This window comes from Pezoporus occidentalis, unplaced genomic scaffold (assembly GCF_034315485.1).
Source record: "Pezoporus occidentalis ecotype Australia unplaced genomic scaffold, CSIRO_AGI_Poc_V1 ctg39, whole genome shotgun sequence".
In the NCBI taxonomy this organism is placed as follows: domain Eukaryota; kingdom Metazoa; phylum Chordata; class Aves; order Psittaciformes; family Psittacidae; genus Pezoporus; species Pezoporus occidentalis.
The window spans coordinates 6,062,468-6,080,912 of record NW_026915713.1 but is presented as its reverse complement, the minus strand read 5'-3'; the positions used below and the strand labels follow the sequence as shown (position 1 = coordinate 6,080,912).

General features: G+C 37.6%; 1 protein-coding gene across 2 annotated transcripts in view; it reads left to right on the top strand.

The window, feature by feature from the left end:
• NT5DC1 (5'-nucleotidase domain containing 1) overlaps positions 1 to 18,445 on the top strand; it is a 127,389-nt gene that overhangs the window by 80,315 nt on the left and 28,629 nt on the right. For both annotated transcript variants that reach the window (XM_062632476.1, XM_062632475.1), the window contains exons 7-8: positions 1,806 to 1,980; positions 5,003 to 5,100. In XM_062632476.1, the coding sequence (XP_062488460.1) occupies positions 1,806 to 1,980; positions 5,003 to 5,100 (273 nt within the window). The remainder of the gene's footprint in view (positions 1 to 1,805; positions 1,981 to 5,002; positions 5,101 to 18,445) is intronic.

The following is an 18,445-nucleotide window of genomic DNA, read 5'->3' as shown; positions in this document are numbered from 1 at the left end:
CCCTTCGTTCTCATATAATAATGTGCATTTTCCAAAACATCAAATTAAAATTGTCATAGCATAGCATATGGAATATTATTGCTAATGATAATGCTGGGGAAAAAAAATGCAGCTTCTGCTCCTAAAAACTACATTAGCAACCCCAAATAATATTCGTTATTCATGCCCCAGGAAAAGGAGGGGGGGGTCAGGGGGAAGAGGGAACACTACAAGTACCATTCCTTTGTAAATCAGCTTATTTTAATAAAAGAACTCATTGGTCTTGGCTAGCTCTCAAGGCAAATGTCATGGCATCCCATAATGCTGGCAGCATTATTCCCCTGATATAGGCTATTACGCAGCCTGACCTAAATACTATGAAGAGCTGGAATAGTGACCTGGTTATGAGTTGGGAAATTTTGTTTGAGAGACTGTCCTCAGATACAGTAGTCCGCTCTCTAGCTTTTGTGAAGACATCTGTCAAGTCACAGTACAGAATAAGATAGCTTTGCCTTCTGTCTAGTTGCAGTGATAACAGCCAGTTCAGAACTGCTTTTGGGAGACTTCTTTTTCCCTGTCATCTGTAGGTGTTTGAGTGTGTAATTTATGAAATAGTGTTAAGTTTAGCATCCAGCATTTTTCAGTCTTCCTTTGATAGTAGTGTTTCAAACATACATGTTCTCTTTCATTAAATAGCTAAAGTTCAAGTGGTTTAAATGTTATTTTTTCAAACTAGAGAACAACATTACTCACATACCAGAAGGCTAAGTAATGTCTGGGATTTATTAAATCATTCAGCAAAGTTGACCACAGACAGTTGCATATAGAACAAATGCTGGAAGAAAAATAATCTTCTATGATGATCTTCATTATAGTATAACACACACCGAGAGCCAAATACTTGGTATCGTTTCTGTCTCTACAATTATCACATTTCTTTTTAGACCTTTAACTAGCTTGACATTTTTGGTTATATTAGGTTCGAGCACAGAGAAAATATGTAGTCTTAGATCGTAGGAATGATGAAAAAGGTAAGTAATGTTAATTTGACATCTTGGTTAATCAGCTATGGGTTGTATAATAAGGTAAACATTTACTGGTGACTTTAATGAATAGGTAACTTTTACTGCCAAGTTAGCGTTATTGCACACTTCTTAAAATCTTACATTCCAAATGTATTTGCAAAATTCTATTGCTGATACATTCAGCAAAAAGCATTATTGAAGCTGGAATTGGAATTGAGGGGAGGGTGTTGCATCTATTCCCAGTATTCCACATATGAGTCTTTGCAAGTTTTATCATGTTTCATAGTGCTAGTTATGAAAAATGCAAAAATATTTAAATGTGTGTTACTGATCAGACAGTGCTAACCTGCAGTGCCAGAAATAACTGAACAGATGTTATTAGGAATTATAGGTCCTTCCAATTTTCTAAACATTAAACTGTCTTTAAAATCACAAATTGAGTATCCACAAATTGAGCAACTGCAATAGGAAGTAATTATTTGCTTTTTAAAGCTACTACCTGTAACTTATATTTATTTACTTTTATGAGCAAAAGAACATCAAACAAAATAGCTATGCAAATTCCATAATAAAAAAAGTCATAATAAAAAAAGTCATACAAATTCATTTCTGCTGCTGCGTATCCTCTTGATTTGATTGGATTTTTGGTTTAGATTGAGTTACAGCCCAGGAAAAATTTTTAACTTTGCTTCTTGGCCTTCTTAAAATTGTGTTTCTTGCACTTAAAAGGATTTTTGTTGTGTGGATTAAGCGGTTTGCAAGCAGGGTTGGATAATGCATTATTATGTTTTCATTTTTTAGAAGACTGTGGTACATATTTCCCAGAAGTGAAAAATCATCCAGACAAATATTTACAAAGATGTCCCGAGACTGTAAAGAAGTGGCTGAAACAACTGAAGAGTGCTGGGAAGATTCTGCTATTAATTACTAGTTCTCACAGTGACTATTGCAGGCTTCTGTGTGAACATATTCTTGGGTAAGTGCAATGTCCGTTTCAAATTACATCTGCCAGATAGCAGATAAGCCTGAGCTATAGGAAAGTTAATTTGAGTTTCTTTATGCATTGTAAATTATTTGGATCTGAGGTTTCTGGTAGGCCTCTCTCTAGTAGAGTATTACAGGGCGCTTGAGGCAAAGTAGTCTATCTGTGAGCCTGTGAGCTGTATCTGATTCCCAGCACACTAATATCCTTCGTCTTTTCTGAGCATCATGATGGGACTGAAGATGACAGGGAATATCTTTCAGCCAACAGCCATTATATCATCTAAATCCCAATTTTATCATCAGTTTTTGCTAGACTGTCTTACTCATGTCACTTGCTTCTCCAGTAGTGAGTGCAAGTAGTAGTAATATTTCATTTCCTTTCAGTAAATCTGCATGTAAAAGCTTACAAATGCTTCTTCCCAGTGGGGTTTTCCAAGAGATGGCTGTGCATGAGAAATGTGCATTTATAAACCACAGCAGAAAAGATAAAACAGGTAGTTCATTGCACTTGGCAGTTGGTTGAGGTTGTAGTTCATCACAACAGATATTTTTAGCTGTATTGTTAAGAACATGACTGTTCAAGTCAAATTCAGTGAAATTCAGCAGAGCTATCTCTTACACCCCTAGAAATGAATTAATCAGTGATGCAAATAGCAAGATGGATGATATGGTAAGACTGTTTAATAAATGAATCAAAGAAACAAAGTAGTGCAATGCAAGCCAGCCTTGGCTATCTGGATGGGCAAGGGAGCAGCAGAGTGAATACAGCAACACAATAAGAAAACTGCAGGTAAGGTAAAAAACACAGCTACCTTCCAAAACCAGTCCTGCCAGTTTCACTTCTCTTATATATTCTCTGGGCTAAATGCTAAAAAGAGCACCAGCTGTGCCAGCTCTCACTGCCTTGCATGAACAATTATAGTTGCTCATTTAGGGGAAATCTACCTCCTCACAAAAATCAATTATGAGTAAGATGCCTTTGATTGAATTTTTTTGTTTAGATCTGTCTAGTTGTTTTCTGAATTAAAATTTGGTATGAAACTAAATTCTTGGCCACATATAATGTTTTCAGGTTTTGTTTCCTTGGTGAATAACATTTCAGGTGTTTAGGGCAGCTGTTGAGATCCCACTGGAAGACAGTAAACAAGGTAGCAAAGGGTCAGTTCCCTCTCAAAAGATAGATGTCTGCTAGAAGGATACTGGATCACTCTTTTTCCACATAAGTGTAGGATGTCTTACAGTGTTGATTACAGTCATTTTCCAGTGGCTCATGCGACATGGCTTCCAATGTATCTTCTGGAGAACGGAGTACTCCAGGGTCCATCAGACATTACTGAGGTCTTCTTTTCCTGAAAATAATTTTAACCTTTTAATTCCTTTTATTTGTTTCATGCTTCTTATATCAGACAATAAGACTACACATCTGTGTGGCTTTTTGTAGTACTGGCATATATTCTAGATTCACAACTATTATGTCTGCCCTTTAATTAGATTGGGCTAACTGCATTTTATTCTTTATGTCAACCCTTATGAATTGTGTCTGTGTAGTCCTTTAATTATTTGTTTCCCTAATCAATATGACACTGAGAAGTTCAGATATTAAATCGAGAAAAACCTAGGAATAAAGATGAAAAGCAGAGATGTGTGTGAGTTATTAGCTTGTTACTCCTACTATCCTTACCATGTAGCTGTTAACATTCTTGCACTTTATTCAGGAAGTTCCTTTTCGGTTAAGAAATTATTATCTACGTAAAATCAGCGCTGAGAAATTCTTGCTGAAGTGTATCATTTACTGTTTCAAGAGCAAACTATCCCAGTTGTGTTCATTTGACCAATTTGTCTTTAACAAGTAAGGAGAGATGTCTAAGAGAAAATCTCCTCTGGAAATAAAGTGAGAACCATTTCCCAGGCAGAGCACACATATATTACTGGGATCGGTGAAGAAGGTATGTAAACCTACAGAAGCAAGCGGCAGTTCATTCACACAAGCAGCAATATCGTGGTGTGACTTTTCAAGTTTACCTGCCATGAGAATGCATGTCCAGTTAACTGAGTGGTTTAGTGTTGGCAGGGCACACCTAAGGACGAGTCAATCATCACATAGTCACTGAAGCTGAGTGAGTGTCATTTCACCTTTTCACTTCCTAAAAGCAAATAATTTTTTGATTTCCTCTGTGGTTAGTGGGAAGAAGACACTGGGCATTATCCTTGGCAATTCATTCTGTACCATAAAATTACATTGAAATAAGTGGGAAGAATTGCCTTCTAAGAATGTGGATGTTTCTTCATTGAGTCTGCCTGTGGTGTAGATCAGTAGCTGTGAATTCAGCATGCAATTTTTGGATGGCTAAAGTTATTTGAGATACATCCTACCCTTTGTCTTAGCTGTTTACTGTAATCACAGGCCACTGTACCAAGCACAAGCAGTAAGTGGAACTGATTTTATCAAGTATAATGTTACGTAGTAACGTAATACAAGGTACGGGCTCTCATAAAATCAGTAGCTTCGTAGAAGAGATTTTTTCCTCATTAGAGGAAGGAAATTTTAAGAGAGTCTATTTTAAGGCTGGAATGTAATTTAGAGCACAAAATAAAAGCTAGAAGATAAACACATAGGGAGAGCATACAGTCTTTTAGTTAAGATATCTCATTCTCATGGGAGATTGTGAATTCTTTGAAAATGACACAGTTAGCTACTTTACTTCCAGTAAACTGCCTCTACTGTTGATAGCATTTTAGTGCCTGTGCCCACCCTGGACTTGCCATCAGTGACTTCTTTGTTCCATGCAAGAATATACATCAGCACTATGGGTTCTCAGCCAGCTGTCTTCTCACCTTTTAACAGCCTCAGGAAAAGAAGTCTAGTAGTGACACTGAAAAAAAAATCAGGAAAATCGTGACAGAAAAAAGAGCCTTAAAGAAGTGCTTTGCCATTTCGTTAAATCTTATGGTGTACTTAGTGACATCCTAGCTAGTTCACGAGTTTAACTAATTCAGTTTCTTTTACTTTCTAGAAACAATTTTGAAGAGTATTTTGACATTATGATCACAAATGCTTTGAAACCTGGTTTCTTCTCTCACACCCCAAACCAAAGACCTTTCCGAACTCTTGGTAAGTTGCAGTTGTGACTCCCTTCTCATCTGCTTACCTCTATCAAAAAAAAAAAAAAAAAAAAGAATATATAAAAAGAGAGGATGAAAAAGAAAAGAGAAATAAAAGCAAGAGGACTGGAAAACAGGAACACATATTTTGGAAATCTACCTTTGAGGGGGAAAGTGGATCTACACAAGACTCTTACAGAGATATTAGTAAAAAATTCTCTTACAACTGAGAAATTAAGAATTAGAGTGATGAGGACAATGAAAAGGCAGAGGTACAGCAGGGATTAAAAATGGCATTGGGGCTTAGGTGTTGCATGATTAATGAAAGAGTAAGAATCCTTTACTGTGCTGACAAGGTCATACAGAGAAAATAAATCATAGAATCAACTAGGCTGGAAAAGACCGACCTTAAAGATCATCAACTCAAAAAAAAAAAATAGCAGAAATATTTCAAGAATTTAAAGGAAATTCAGAAAATGATACAAATAAAATGGCAAGGGTGAAGGAAATGGTTTATGGAATCTGGTCTTAAATGTGTGTACTTTGGCTAAATAATGACATAGTAGGTGAAAAGGAAGTGCCCCTGTACTCAATTTAATTAAAACATTCTGAAACATTTGGCAGTATTGTCCACTAGGTAATTAAGGTTGTGACAAAAAACATTTATAAGAGCAGTATTCATTGAACTACAAATAACAATAGTAACATGGCTGAAGACAGTTTTTCCATAGTTTGGTAAATACATTTATGAGCAATTGTTACCTGAAAATCAATCCTATATCCAGAATAGTGTAAGACAGCATATATTGAACGTATTTTAGCATTTTATGACAGGAAATCAGCTGCTACAGCCCAAAAGAAATTTTGCCTGTGAAACTTCTACAGTAAAACTAAAGTGAGCAGTGGAAGTTTATATTGAAACTGTATTTTAATTTTTCACATATTTATATAGGAAAATAAGTAAGAAATATCCTAAATATGCTTTTTAAAGGATTAGTTCAAATAGGAAACTGCCAAGTTGACAATCTGAGAAAAAATAAACCCAGAAGGGAAATTGAAAGTATTTATATGAAGGTGGAGAGGAAGGAGCAAAACCATAAGGGGTGAAAAAAGGCTCAGTTCTTCAGGTCTTTTATTTAGTTTCATATAATGCAAATTGAAAATAAAATAGAATTCACTTTAGATGTTTTTTAAACAATCTGATTAGCCTGACTTCCTAAGGAAATCCTGCTGTGTCCCTCTGTCAGTAATCCAGCCAGCAACTTTTGAACCTGTTGGCCAGTTTCAGTAAATTTAGTAGACAGCCAAAAACCTCCAAGATATTTTGTCAAGGGTTTTTTTTTGTGCAAACAAAGGCAGAATAAAGAAAGAAGACTTGAAATTACTGCCTGCATTGAGAAATATTGTGTAGCATTAACTTAATCGCCTTATTAGATTCTAAGTACCAAGTTTGATGAAGTTGTTTCTTTCTCATGCATTCAGACACGAACAGCATTTCCTGGAGTCCTCTTACTGACTGGTTTTCATTTACTTTATATTTTGGCATTGCAAAGAGGCTCATGTGAGGGTTTGTCACTCATTACATGAATAATTTATTAATACAGGGTAGAATGGAGGTGTAGAGACCTCATCTATCTAAACAAGTATGGGACACAAACATAACTAAAGTAATCATCAGATAAATAATTTGCTGGACTTTATATGTGTATATATATATTTGTATTCGATCGGCAGTTTCTTCTTAAATACCAACCAGAACTTTCAAAGCAAAGACTTACACATCCAGGACAGGTTTTTAGAGACATGTTTTGAAGTAGTGAAGAGCTTGCATAACAGTATGTGAAGTTTAAATCAAAATAGGAGCAATTCTATGAAATTGAAAATGTCCAGAATAATAATGTGTTTTCATAATGTATCTTTTGCTAACAGCAGCCATACAGCTTCAGAGGAGGCACTGATAGTTTACCCAGTCACTGCATATACCAAACAACATAGTTCATTTCTGAAATAGCATACAGTGGAGCTTCCAATACATGGCAAGGGGTGGGTGGGGAGTTGGAGGGGAAGGGAGGGAATGGAGTGGCAGTTTTCCAGTTTCCAGAATTTTCTTAAGGCTTTCTTTTATGTCAGAATCACTGAAAAGTCAAAATTTCAATTTCTAGTTTCTATCTTCAATTTGCCTCTATATATTTCAGGCTGAAGAAAAGATTAGTTAGCCACTGTACTTCAGACCCTCTTTCCTCTGCAGCACTGGACAAAATACATCAGGGACACAAAATTTCCTAGGTTTTGGTTTGAAATAGGAAAAAATATGGAAGTAGACATCAAAGGAAATATTTTCTCAAAGCACAAAGAATAAACTTTGTTAGTGTAATTTAGGGGAAAAAAGCTCTAGAAAGTGAAACAAAGCTTGTTCCATGAAGCAATTTGTTTCAGAAAATGAAGTGAAATAACTGTTTGTCATTCCTATCCATTTCTCCATGGCTGAGTTTCAGCCATGTTCTTCCATCAGTGGGTCTGAGTTACAATAAATTCCTAATAAAACTGTATTCCCTTCTATTCCAAAGGAATTGTTAAGGCACAAAATATGGTCTGTTTTTTTTTAATTTCAAACACCCCAAATGTTGCACTGTGTCCTGGAGCTAAATGGTGTTAATATATAACAGGATTTTTCCTGCAAATTTACTAAGGGAAGGGTTTTGAAGTTGTGTAAAGAGAAGGATATATTCTTTTCAGTGAGTAATTTCAAAACAGAGACTGTGTTCAGTAAACATTTGATGATGGATGAGAAACAGGACAAGATGACAAAGAAGGCATTGTCTAGAAATGTAATATCAGATAACTGCTCTGGAGAAATGCTTTTTCAGTAGACAAGTAATTTTAGAACTAATCCCTTTAGAAACCATGGAAAATTATTTTAATTGTGCAATTAAAAATGCATCACTGCTTCATTAGAGTTTCAAGACATGCATCGTTTAAAGCAACCAAAACAGTTTGAAATCTTAAAAAACTTGTGTGACTGCTTTTTATTGAACTGGGGCGCTGAAAAACGCAATCATTAATTCTTTCATCTGCATCATTGTCTTTCAAATTACCATTTCATTAAATGGAAGAACAGTTTAAAATCTTTACAGATTTTAGAACAGCCACATTTATTTTCACCTGGCAAAAGTTTTATACATAAATTTTTGTACATAAATAGCTTATGTAGCAAAGTGCATAGTTTATGAGAACAGTGCTATATGAGAAAAAAAACAACTTTCAGCCATAATACAAATTCCCCATAATTTATTTGTTATTCACAAGGTTACATTTTCTTCTACACAAGGAAATTCTTTATGTGTTTCTTGAAAGTATTAATAATATCTTGAGCTATTGGATCTAAGGATCAGCTCGAAAATGCTTGTGTAAATCCTACGTTGAGAACATAGGATTTTCTTTGCTTTCAACAACTACATCCATATAAAATAATATATAAATTCCATGACGGACGTGAAGGAATACAAATGGCAAATACAGTTGTGACTCATCTGATAATCTGCAGTACACCAAGATTTCTGTAACATTTGACAGCAGACCTTTCCCATTATCACATCACTCGTTAATGTATGTCAGATTACTAGCCTGACTGCCAGTGCTGATCTTTGTCAAATATATTTTTTAGAATGGTGAACTAAAGTAGAAATGCTAAAGATAACTCTAAATACCCTGAAATCCTTCTGTAAGTCTGTATGCACATGGGAATTCTCACTTGGTCCTAAATAAGACTTCTATATCTTTTCTTTCTAGCTCAGAAACAGTTACTGTCTTTTTTGAACATTTGTCTTGGGTTGTTGTTTGGTTTTTTTTTATAAACTGAAAATGTGTTGCTGATTATTCAGTCTCTTAATGTACAATGCATATTTTAAAATGTATGTGTATCTTCATATATACGTGTACATATATATACAGGCCAAAAGCAATCCTATGTATGGAGTGCAGTCGATGCCATATTTCTGTGAGAGTGTGCCATTACCCAGTGCCCAGAGAAACTAACCTGCTGTCCTTTTCCTGAAGAGTTTCAGGTTTTCAGAGTCCACTTTCAGTTGCACTTCCAGGCTGTCTGCCTTACTCTTGCACTTGAAATTCTCTCCAATTTATGGTGCCTTTGCTACATGATGTAGCCCTCAATTTAGGAAGCTCAGTCCTCCCATTTTTTCTCAATTGTCTAGGAACAGAAACTGTCACTTTAACAACTCACTGCAGAAGCTTTTTTCCTCTTTCAGGCATTCTTCTCTAGCCTTCTAAAAATACAGAACAACGCTATAAGCCAATTAGAAAATAAAATAATGGGACAAGATGTAAAATTACATACTTCCAGAGTGCAGACTGTCTTTGATTATTAGGGCCTGCAAGACTTCAGAAGAAGGATGTGATCCCATGTCTGCTATTTAAGTTTTCCTCTGCTGTCTTCTGCAACATCTGGGCTTGACTGTTGCCAGAGATGGGATGCAGAACTGGGTGGAGACTCAGGGCTGTTCCTATATAACTATTTTTATACATTTATATTCTGAGGCTTTTTAGGCCTGAGGAGTGGGATCAGGAAGGGAGTGCCTTCATTTTCCTGGAAGTTAAACGTGTGAGCCATAAAACTTCTTTTTAAGTCATTCCTTTTATTTGAGACTTCTTTCTTTACTGCCAGAAGAATACCAAAATACTACCCAGTAAATTTTATAAGACCTTTAGTAAAACTGTAGAATATCTATTAAAAATGTGGAAGTGTTGAAACAGATATTGCACCATTAGAAGGGAATATACCATTTATATAGTTTTGCATTAACTCAATTGAGTTAAATTGAGTTAAATACCATCTCTAGAAAATTGTGATTAAATCTTCAACAAAAACACGCTGAACTGAATCCTCAATATAGCTCAGTTGCTATAATTGCTTTGTAATTGGTATCAGATATTCATATCTGATAAGGAGCGTGACCAGCAGGTCGAAGGAGGTGATCCTGCCCCTCTACTCTGCTCTCGTGAGACCTCACTTGGAGTATTGTGTGCAGTTCTGGTGTCCTCAACATAAAAAGGACATGGAACTGTTGGAACAAGTCCAGAGGAGGGCCACGAGAATGATCAGGGGACTGGAGCGCCTCCCGTATGAAGATGGGCTGAGAAAGCTGGAGCTGTTCAGCCTGGAGAAGAGAAGGCTGCGTGGAGACCTCATAGCAGCCTTCCAGTATCTGAAGGGGGCCTATAAGGGTGCTGGGGAGGGACTCTTCATTAGGGACTGTAGTGACAGGACAAGGGGTAACGGGTTAAAACTTAAACAGGGGAAGTTTAGATTGGATATAAGGAAGAAGTTCTTTACTCTGAGGGTGGTGAGGCACTGGAATGGGTGTGCCAGAGAGGTTGTGAATGTTCCATCCCTGGTGGTGTTCAAGGCCAGGTTGGACAGAGATTTGGGTGACATGGTTTAGTGTGAGGTGTCCCTGCCCATGACAGGGGTGTTGGAACTTGATGATCTTAAGGTCTTTTCCAACCCTAACTATTCTATGATTCTATATTTAAGTATAGATTTAAATCTTAAAACAGTTTTAGATTTAGCCTGTAGCTCTTCATAGCACAGTTGTTGGTGTTTTCATATAGGGACTTGTTATTTGGTGGAGAGCTCACTCTCCCCATAGGAACCTGGTCTTTTGCTGCACCAGTGAATCCTTACACAAATGTATTAGTGTGGTCCTCAGTCTGCAGAGACTGTCATATTTTCCGCAGATTAGATCTGTGCTGAACTCCTCCAGCCACAGGTCATTGCTGGGATTAAACAGGACTTTCTTCTTCCAGTGTTTCACATGGATCCCTGGTGCATCCAGAGGAGACAGGGGAAAGGAAAATCTCCTGACCTAAATGCAGAGGGGCATAAGAGCACATGTGTGAGCCAAAGATGACTTAGAAGGGTTTGGGGGAGCCAGGTGATGGGAAAGGAGACCATAGGAGGAAGCAGACTAAAAGCAGAGCAGCGCATATAAAAGCACAGAAGAGAGGGATTTCACTCTGACAGGGTTTTCTGAATCTCAAAAGGGTTGCCTCAAGGACGACTTCTGAAATGAGTCTAATGTGTCAGAGACCTTAAACTGATTTACCCATGTGCTGCTCGGATTGGCGCTCCCAGCTTGCTCACGATCTGCAGCAAGGAATGGAGTTGCTGCTCTCCCAGAGCCTCTCTGGGCTCAGGAAGCCTATAAGGAGCCTCTTCTCCCACTTCTCAGAAGTCATGAGCAGAAAAACACCACCATCCACAAATGACACCAGTGTAACCTACTCCCCAAGTGACTCAGGTTGTCCCTTTATTTAATGCAGCTGTGTTTATTGCCATTTTTCTGGAGATAGTGCCTCTTCATATCAGCCTGTCTGGAAATATTCTGCAATGCCGGTCAAAGTAATAATGTGTATTTGCTGAGAGCTTGTGACACAGTGGCATGTAAAGGTTTCACTGGCTGCAGACTGCATTATTGAAGAGGAATAAAGTCTATAATAGATTCCCATATGTCTCCTGAAATGACTGCTTTTACATTGTTATAACATCCCACAATGCCATATAGTCTGTGAAAGCAGTGCAGTTCTTTTCAATGAACTCTTGTTTAGCAATTCTTCATAGCATATTGGCACTGTTCAAGAAGAAGAAGCACTTATAACTAATAATCACATTTTGTACTCTAGTTTTCAAAACTATATCTTTTTGTACCTCATGAGATCATGATGTTAAGATGAAAGTCTCCGAACTGTTTAAAATCAGAAACAGGTTCTGTACATAGGTGGCAATAGGAGGTCCGCTGATTTAAGGTATAAAGTATCGGGTCTATAGCCAAGCCACCAGTGAGAAATAGTTCCCTACTTTTATCTCAACCAGAGATTTTCATTTTATCCATCATTTCTGGATAAAGAGGAGTTTCTTTTTAAGCAACTAATTGTTATGGATGATGAAATAGAAAGACCTTCATATGCAGTAATAGAACCTGAGTATTTTCTATTTCTTACTATGAAAACCCGTAAGGATTATGCAAGTGCCTTTTAAAGATGATTCCTGCAGCTGACACCCTCTTTGGCAGCATGGTCAATGCCTGATTCCATTTTCTGAAAAGCAGTCTAGGGTAGGCCAGTAGGGCTGACAGTAGGACACAGATATAAAGAAATTTAATCTCGTGTAGCAGGGTTTGTTTTCATAAGGAAAAATCATCCCCCAAAGAAGCTCAGAGAGTGTTTCAAAAAATCTACAGTGTCAGGCTTCTTGGCTGACTGTTTCACCTCCCATCCTTTGTTTAAATGATCGTAGTCTAAAAGTATTCCACTTCATGGACCACCTTCACACAGATACCAGCCACTCAACAGATTTTTTTCTGACAGTGTAAACATCTGTCTCAGGAACTTATGGCTTCCCAATATTATTTATGTGCTATAGACAAACATTTTAAAAATCAGCGTGTGTTACATTGGAATCAAATAGATTTACCAATTCTTTTAAAGTTTTCTAGATAGTACCTTTATGTAGTTTGAAACCAACAATTTGGGAATTATTTTCTATTGCGTCATCAGCATTTGTAATTAAATCATGGGATAGGTAAGATGGGAGACTGTAGTTAAGGACTTCTTTTCTAACAGTTAAATTTTATTTCATGTTTGCTAAACATAGTTTTAGTTTGTAATAACAGTCTGGATTTTGTTTTTTACATCTTCAGTAAGTTGGTTTATGTGAAAACATTTAAAACAGATGCAATAGCAATGTAAAGTCGGGCCAGGGCATATCCATATCCTTTTGCAGAGCAGACACAATACATTTTTAACAGATGATAGAAAAATGTTAGCATAAAACTTTTTTCTTTTCTGATAGTTTTCAAAGTAGTTGCCTACCATATTGGATGGTCATTGCCTCATAAAAACAAGCGGTTTAAACATTTTTGTTCTGTTGCAGAGGAAATGAATTAGAAATTGAGGAAGTACATTTTATTGCTAGTTGATAGTGTATCATTTATAACCCTTTTGTAACATGACACAAGAGGCCACTCTGCAGTTTGCACTGATGGTACATACACTGCCATAGCTAAACTGGTATAATTTCTGAAAATAGCCACCCTGTAGTAGTTAGACTGTGTGGTAGCCAAAGAACAACTTTCCATCACAGTACATCCTTCTTGGCAGGGAAGGCACTGCTTTCCCCTAGGAAGAGGAATGGAGCAGTTTTGGTTTGTTCTGGGTTTATTTGAATGGGCTTTACTGGTATTTGCTTCAGAAGTGCTGTGAAGCCAGCTTGTCATTGTGTTGTTTATACACATTCTTGTCAGTGATGGGTTTCAGGCATTTTACAGCACATCAGAAGCTAGAGGTTGAGTGGGCAACCTCCATTTCTGTTTCTATTGGGAGGGCGCAGTGCTGGCCCGACCACAGCAATTCACTGTAAACCTGAAGCACAGGCCAAGTGCTGGATTTCAACTGATGGCCCCTCCTAACTGGCATGGGAGGTACCCGGTTATCAGTCAAGCCATCCGCTGGAAATTGGGTTGGGTGCTGCCTTTTGAGCTCCTTTGTCTTATGCCTCCAGCATATTAGCCAGAGGAGCTACCAGGACACAAGTTAATTCTTTAACATTTAGTCTGTTTTCCTAAACATGAAGGCATATGCAATCATGTGCCATGTGTAAGTAGGAATTTCTGCCCATCCCCTACTGAAAACCTCGATCGGTAAGGCAACTTCAGCCACATTTGAGTGTGGCCTAGTATTCTCAGAGATATTAGAGCCTCAACAGGCTGGAGAGGAAAAAATGAATCTGTCACTGCCAACTCAGAGAAAGGCTGCAGTGTAATCTTACCTCTGATTAGATATTGGAATATTCATCCAGGAAAGTCTGGCCACAAATGACCCAGCTACTGGAAGAGCATCCATGAGACTTTGCACCCTGTCTGATCTTCAGTGAATCCAATTGCAAGACACAATTTCATAGGAAAACAGGCCTCATCATTTCCACTGTTGTTCATAAACAGCTCCTTGCTTATTAAAAAAAAAAAAAAAAAAGAGAGAGAGGAAAAAAAAAATAGTCTTTGAACTCTGGCACCCTCTTTGTTTCTGAGTATCAAGATGAATGCTGAACTGGAGATCTATTCTCCAATGCACATCCTTCTTTAAAAAGAAAATTAGTGTGTCAAGCCAACTTCTTTATATGTTTGCATAGTGTTCAAAGTACCTCAGAGGATAAAAGGAATAAGAAGTTATTCATCCAAAAATCAAAACAGTGAAAAACTGCAATGTGCTTCTGCATAAAGACAGCAGGGGTTGCTTCAGCTGATTACCTTTGATATTAAATACCATGTTTGGCGTAAAGCTGATAAGAATATTACAGAAAGCTAGTTCAAATAAAGCTAAAGCTGCTGCTTTCAAAAGCATGATATCAACAATATCTCTTTTGTTAAAACTGGAAAACATGTTTAGCATAATTGCCAAGTTCTCCAAAACCAGAATTATTTGTGCATGGAAAGTGGATTTTCATTTTCAAAAGGAGTTACAGCAACTAACTAACTGTGAAATCCTAGTTATTGATTATATCACATTATTTTCAAGGCCTGGATAAAACACAAACCCCAATTCTGTAAGGTATTGTGCAAGCACATGATAAGGGTCAGTCTCTATCTTCAAGGAGCCCACAGGCAGACCAGATAAACAAGTGGCAGAAAAACAGAAGCATTGGCTTTTCTGTTAAAGCCAAGGGACCAAGAGATTTAATGACCTGCCCATAATCATTTCTTTGGCAAATCTATATATTTAGCTAAGATTTCTAATGTCCTAATCCAGAAGCAGTGAAGAACTGTAAATTAAGCTTACATAAAGACTTCATGGGAGTCTTGACTGTGGAAATCCTATTAGCCCTTTCCAAAGATTTATCAAAATGGGGAAATAAAGATAACATAATCGCAATTAATTCCACTGGATTTACTTTTTATGGTTCACTGATATATCCTTTATATGTTCAAGGAATTGGACCTATGAACTCGATGCGTTCTATACTGAAATTTTTCAAATTATTCTGTAATTATTCAATTGTTTTTTCAAGTCATTGAAAGAGATAAGCTAGAGCTGCTGTTTGTTTTGGAAGACAGTTCCATACCAATGATTTCTTAAATCAGGTCATGCTTATGTTTAATTTTAATGGAAGAAACTTCCTTCATAGAGAAGCATGTCAAATGCCTTCTTAATACGGTGAATTATCCCAAGTTTTCCAAGCTTGCGCACTTGGAAGTTTATCAGCTAACCTGTTTCTGTGAAAAAGGTTGCAAAATCTCTAAGTCATGGTGATGTTTTAAATATGCTTCCCAATGAGGTGACATCAGGATTTAAAAGTAACAGTTGTTTTAACAACATTCAGTAACTAAATTGCAAAGTGAATTACATATAGTAGCTATATATAATTGCATTTAAACACATTGGGAGGCCATTAAAAATCAAGATGTATACGAAGTCCTCAGTCATAGTTTTGTGATCTCCTTCTGGTGTTACTATTTTATTTTCTTTTATTTCAGGATATTAGCAGAGAATGGAACTGGAATGCAGTCTGATATAGATTGTGCCTGCAGTACCAGAGAGATAAGGCACTACACCTCCCACACTTAGGAAGCCAGATTCATCAAAAAAAAGCAGCTTGTTTTTACAGCAGAATGAGCTGCTAAGGGCCTGTCAACCCAGTCGTCTCTCTGTAGTAAGTCCCCACAGAATGTGAATTGCCATGTCCTAGTCTGTGTTTTCAAAACCAAAGCCAAAATGCCTAAATTGCCACTTTGTATTCCAGACAAAACTGTTCAGCAAACAGACTAGTCTGACTTAAGGGAATTCTCCTCCAACACATGAAAAGATTATTAAGAAGAGATGATTTTTTCCTCCATAGTCTCTGAGAAAGGGGAGCCAAACTTTATGCAAGATTTAGAAGCAAAGCAGTCAGCATTCAACATAGATCACATTTATAGTGTGATAACAGTGTGTGATGCTGAAAAAGACTTGGGATTTACAGAAGATTTTGCACTGAAAGTGAAGACCCAATTCTGTGAGGAAGACAAAAGCAAATACACGTCTTCCATGCATGATGAAGACTTGCAACACTAACTCTCGTTGCAGCATTAGCAGCACCCACTCTGAAAGACTACCTACAGTTCTCATGTTTATTCCTCCACTGAAATGCTGAAAGGACTGGAAGGGTTGGCTAAGCAATTGTGTCTGAGGGACATGTGAGCTAAATTTAATTTATTGAAGCGATCATTAAGAGGTACCCTTAATGATCAAGGAGTTTGTGGCTCTTCTACATTGGATATGTGGGAGCTCAGACTAGTATAATACATGAAGAATGTCCAGCAATTATTTATACAGGTAACTCAATATCCAGAATTCTAGACTAAAAGGTTTGGTTGTTTTGGTTTTTTTTTAATTTTATATGTTATATGAAACATTTCTTTCCACCTTCATTCTATTTCCCAGCACACATAAGAGTGTCTGCCCATGACTGGGAGGGAAGAGCTGAATTGGAAATACAAACTTAAAGGAACACAAGGAAAACAAAGCCATGTGCAAGTCAGCAGCTATTTTGGCATTAAGAAAATGCATATTTCCTTTTGATCTGTTCTGTGCATTTTTAATACAAGAAGCTTAAACAGATACATTTTATTTTGTTCATGGAATAATAAAGGTCCCACTGGAAAGTTTATTAACTCATGCAGATCATTACCAGACTCTACTGCTGTTTATGAAGTAGAATGTTACACCCTTTGCAGCTTAGTTCAAAACCTGGCTACTCTTCTTGCCAGACCTGTATCAGAGAAATGGATAGTTTTCAGGAGCTAATTTGTTTGCATTGAGTTGCAAGCCTCTCCCTTAAGCAAAAATTGACTAACTACATTGTAAGGGTGATGTCATATGTCAAAAATCACAGAGGTCTATTTTGAAACAAGTGCCACAGAAACCATAGTGTATAGAAACTGCTCTGGCTATCTGTCATTTGGTATTCCTCGGCTGACTCCTATTGCAGGCAATGAGGAGATGGCCAACATGGTTAAGTGGAGGGCAGGTGCCCAAATTGCAGTGCCTGTGCTGTACAGAATACATTGGCCCCACTGACTCAAGTGCTGCTGTGCTTCCTATTGTAGAGCCTTTACATTATGTTTCTGCATCTCAGTCCCGGCCATGGTGCACTTATTGTCTAATCATAGGTCTCCAGTGCTAATCAAAAACCCCAAGGAACCCAAACACAGGTCTTGCAGAACTGGCATAGGTCCTATGGAAGACCCATGCTTTCCCAGATTGGAGTAAGGTGCTGGATGACCTTAGGACATCTCAAATGTTCCTACAGAACAGTATTTTAGCAACTAAATGGAACCAGGCTACTTGCAGAGTAGAAAGATGTGATCTATGCAAGTCTGCTCCTATGGTCTGGCTGCCTGTGGGGTGGGTCAAAACAAGTTCATAAACTCTACTGCTCCACTAAGATTCAGTGCAAACCTGTGAAAAGTAACTTCACATTATAGTTCTTAAACAACCGTCAAAGTCCACAAAGAATTTCTGGAAGAAAGAAGGATTGCCTATGTCATGGGGGGGACTTACCAGTATGATTTTGCAAGTAAAAAACATTCTTTGGCATAGATCACATGCATGTAAGCAATACATGACAGAAGTTGGGGGGGGGAGGGGGGTATTCATCTCTGTTCTCTGTTCAGCTGTTTTCTTCTGTAGGATTCAAAAATAAGTAGATGATCAGACAGAGAACTTCATGAAGAGTTACCTTGTGATTTGATTTGTAATTTGGAAATTGGGTTTGAGGCAGCTTATAGTAGAGCAAAAGTAAAGTATGGTACATTCCTGGCAGAATGAGAGCTGGCAACCACTGCAGAAAGCTTCCCTTCAGAATAGTTTCCATGAATCTGTATGTGCTGGTTTTCATTAAGGAGCTTTAGAGTTCTCTTGTGTGTTCTTTCAAAATGTCAAGTTTTTATTAAGGTTGGTCTGTAGGATTGCTTTTCGCAGAAAGCACATGTTGATTTTTGTACTGCGGGCATCAGATTTGCTATTGGAAGCAAGCAGTAAAAAAAGATGGGTAGGAAGCACTAGAAATGACCTGAGAACACGAGGAGGAATCATGACCAAAGCCTGGGCTGAGATCTGGTTCACCTTGATATGACAGTGCATCCCTGCCTCAGTTTACCAATTTTTAAATACCTGCTTCGGGGCAGCTCTGCCTCTCCCAGCCAATACAGGGAAATAAAAGTTCAGAGAGCACAAAACCAGACATTTCTTGGATGGCAAGTGATCGTGGGACACTGCATTGCTTAGATGAGTAGCAAGTCCTCTGC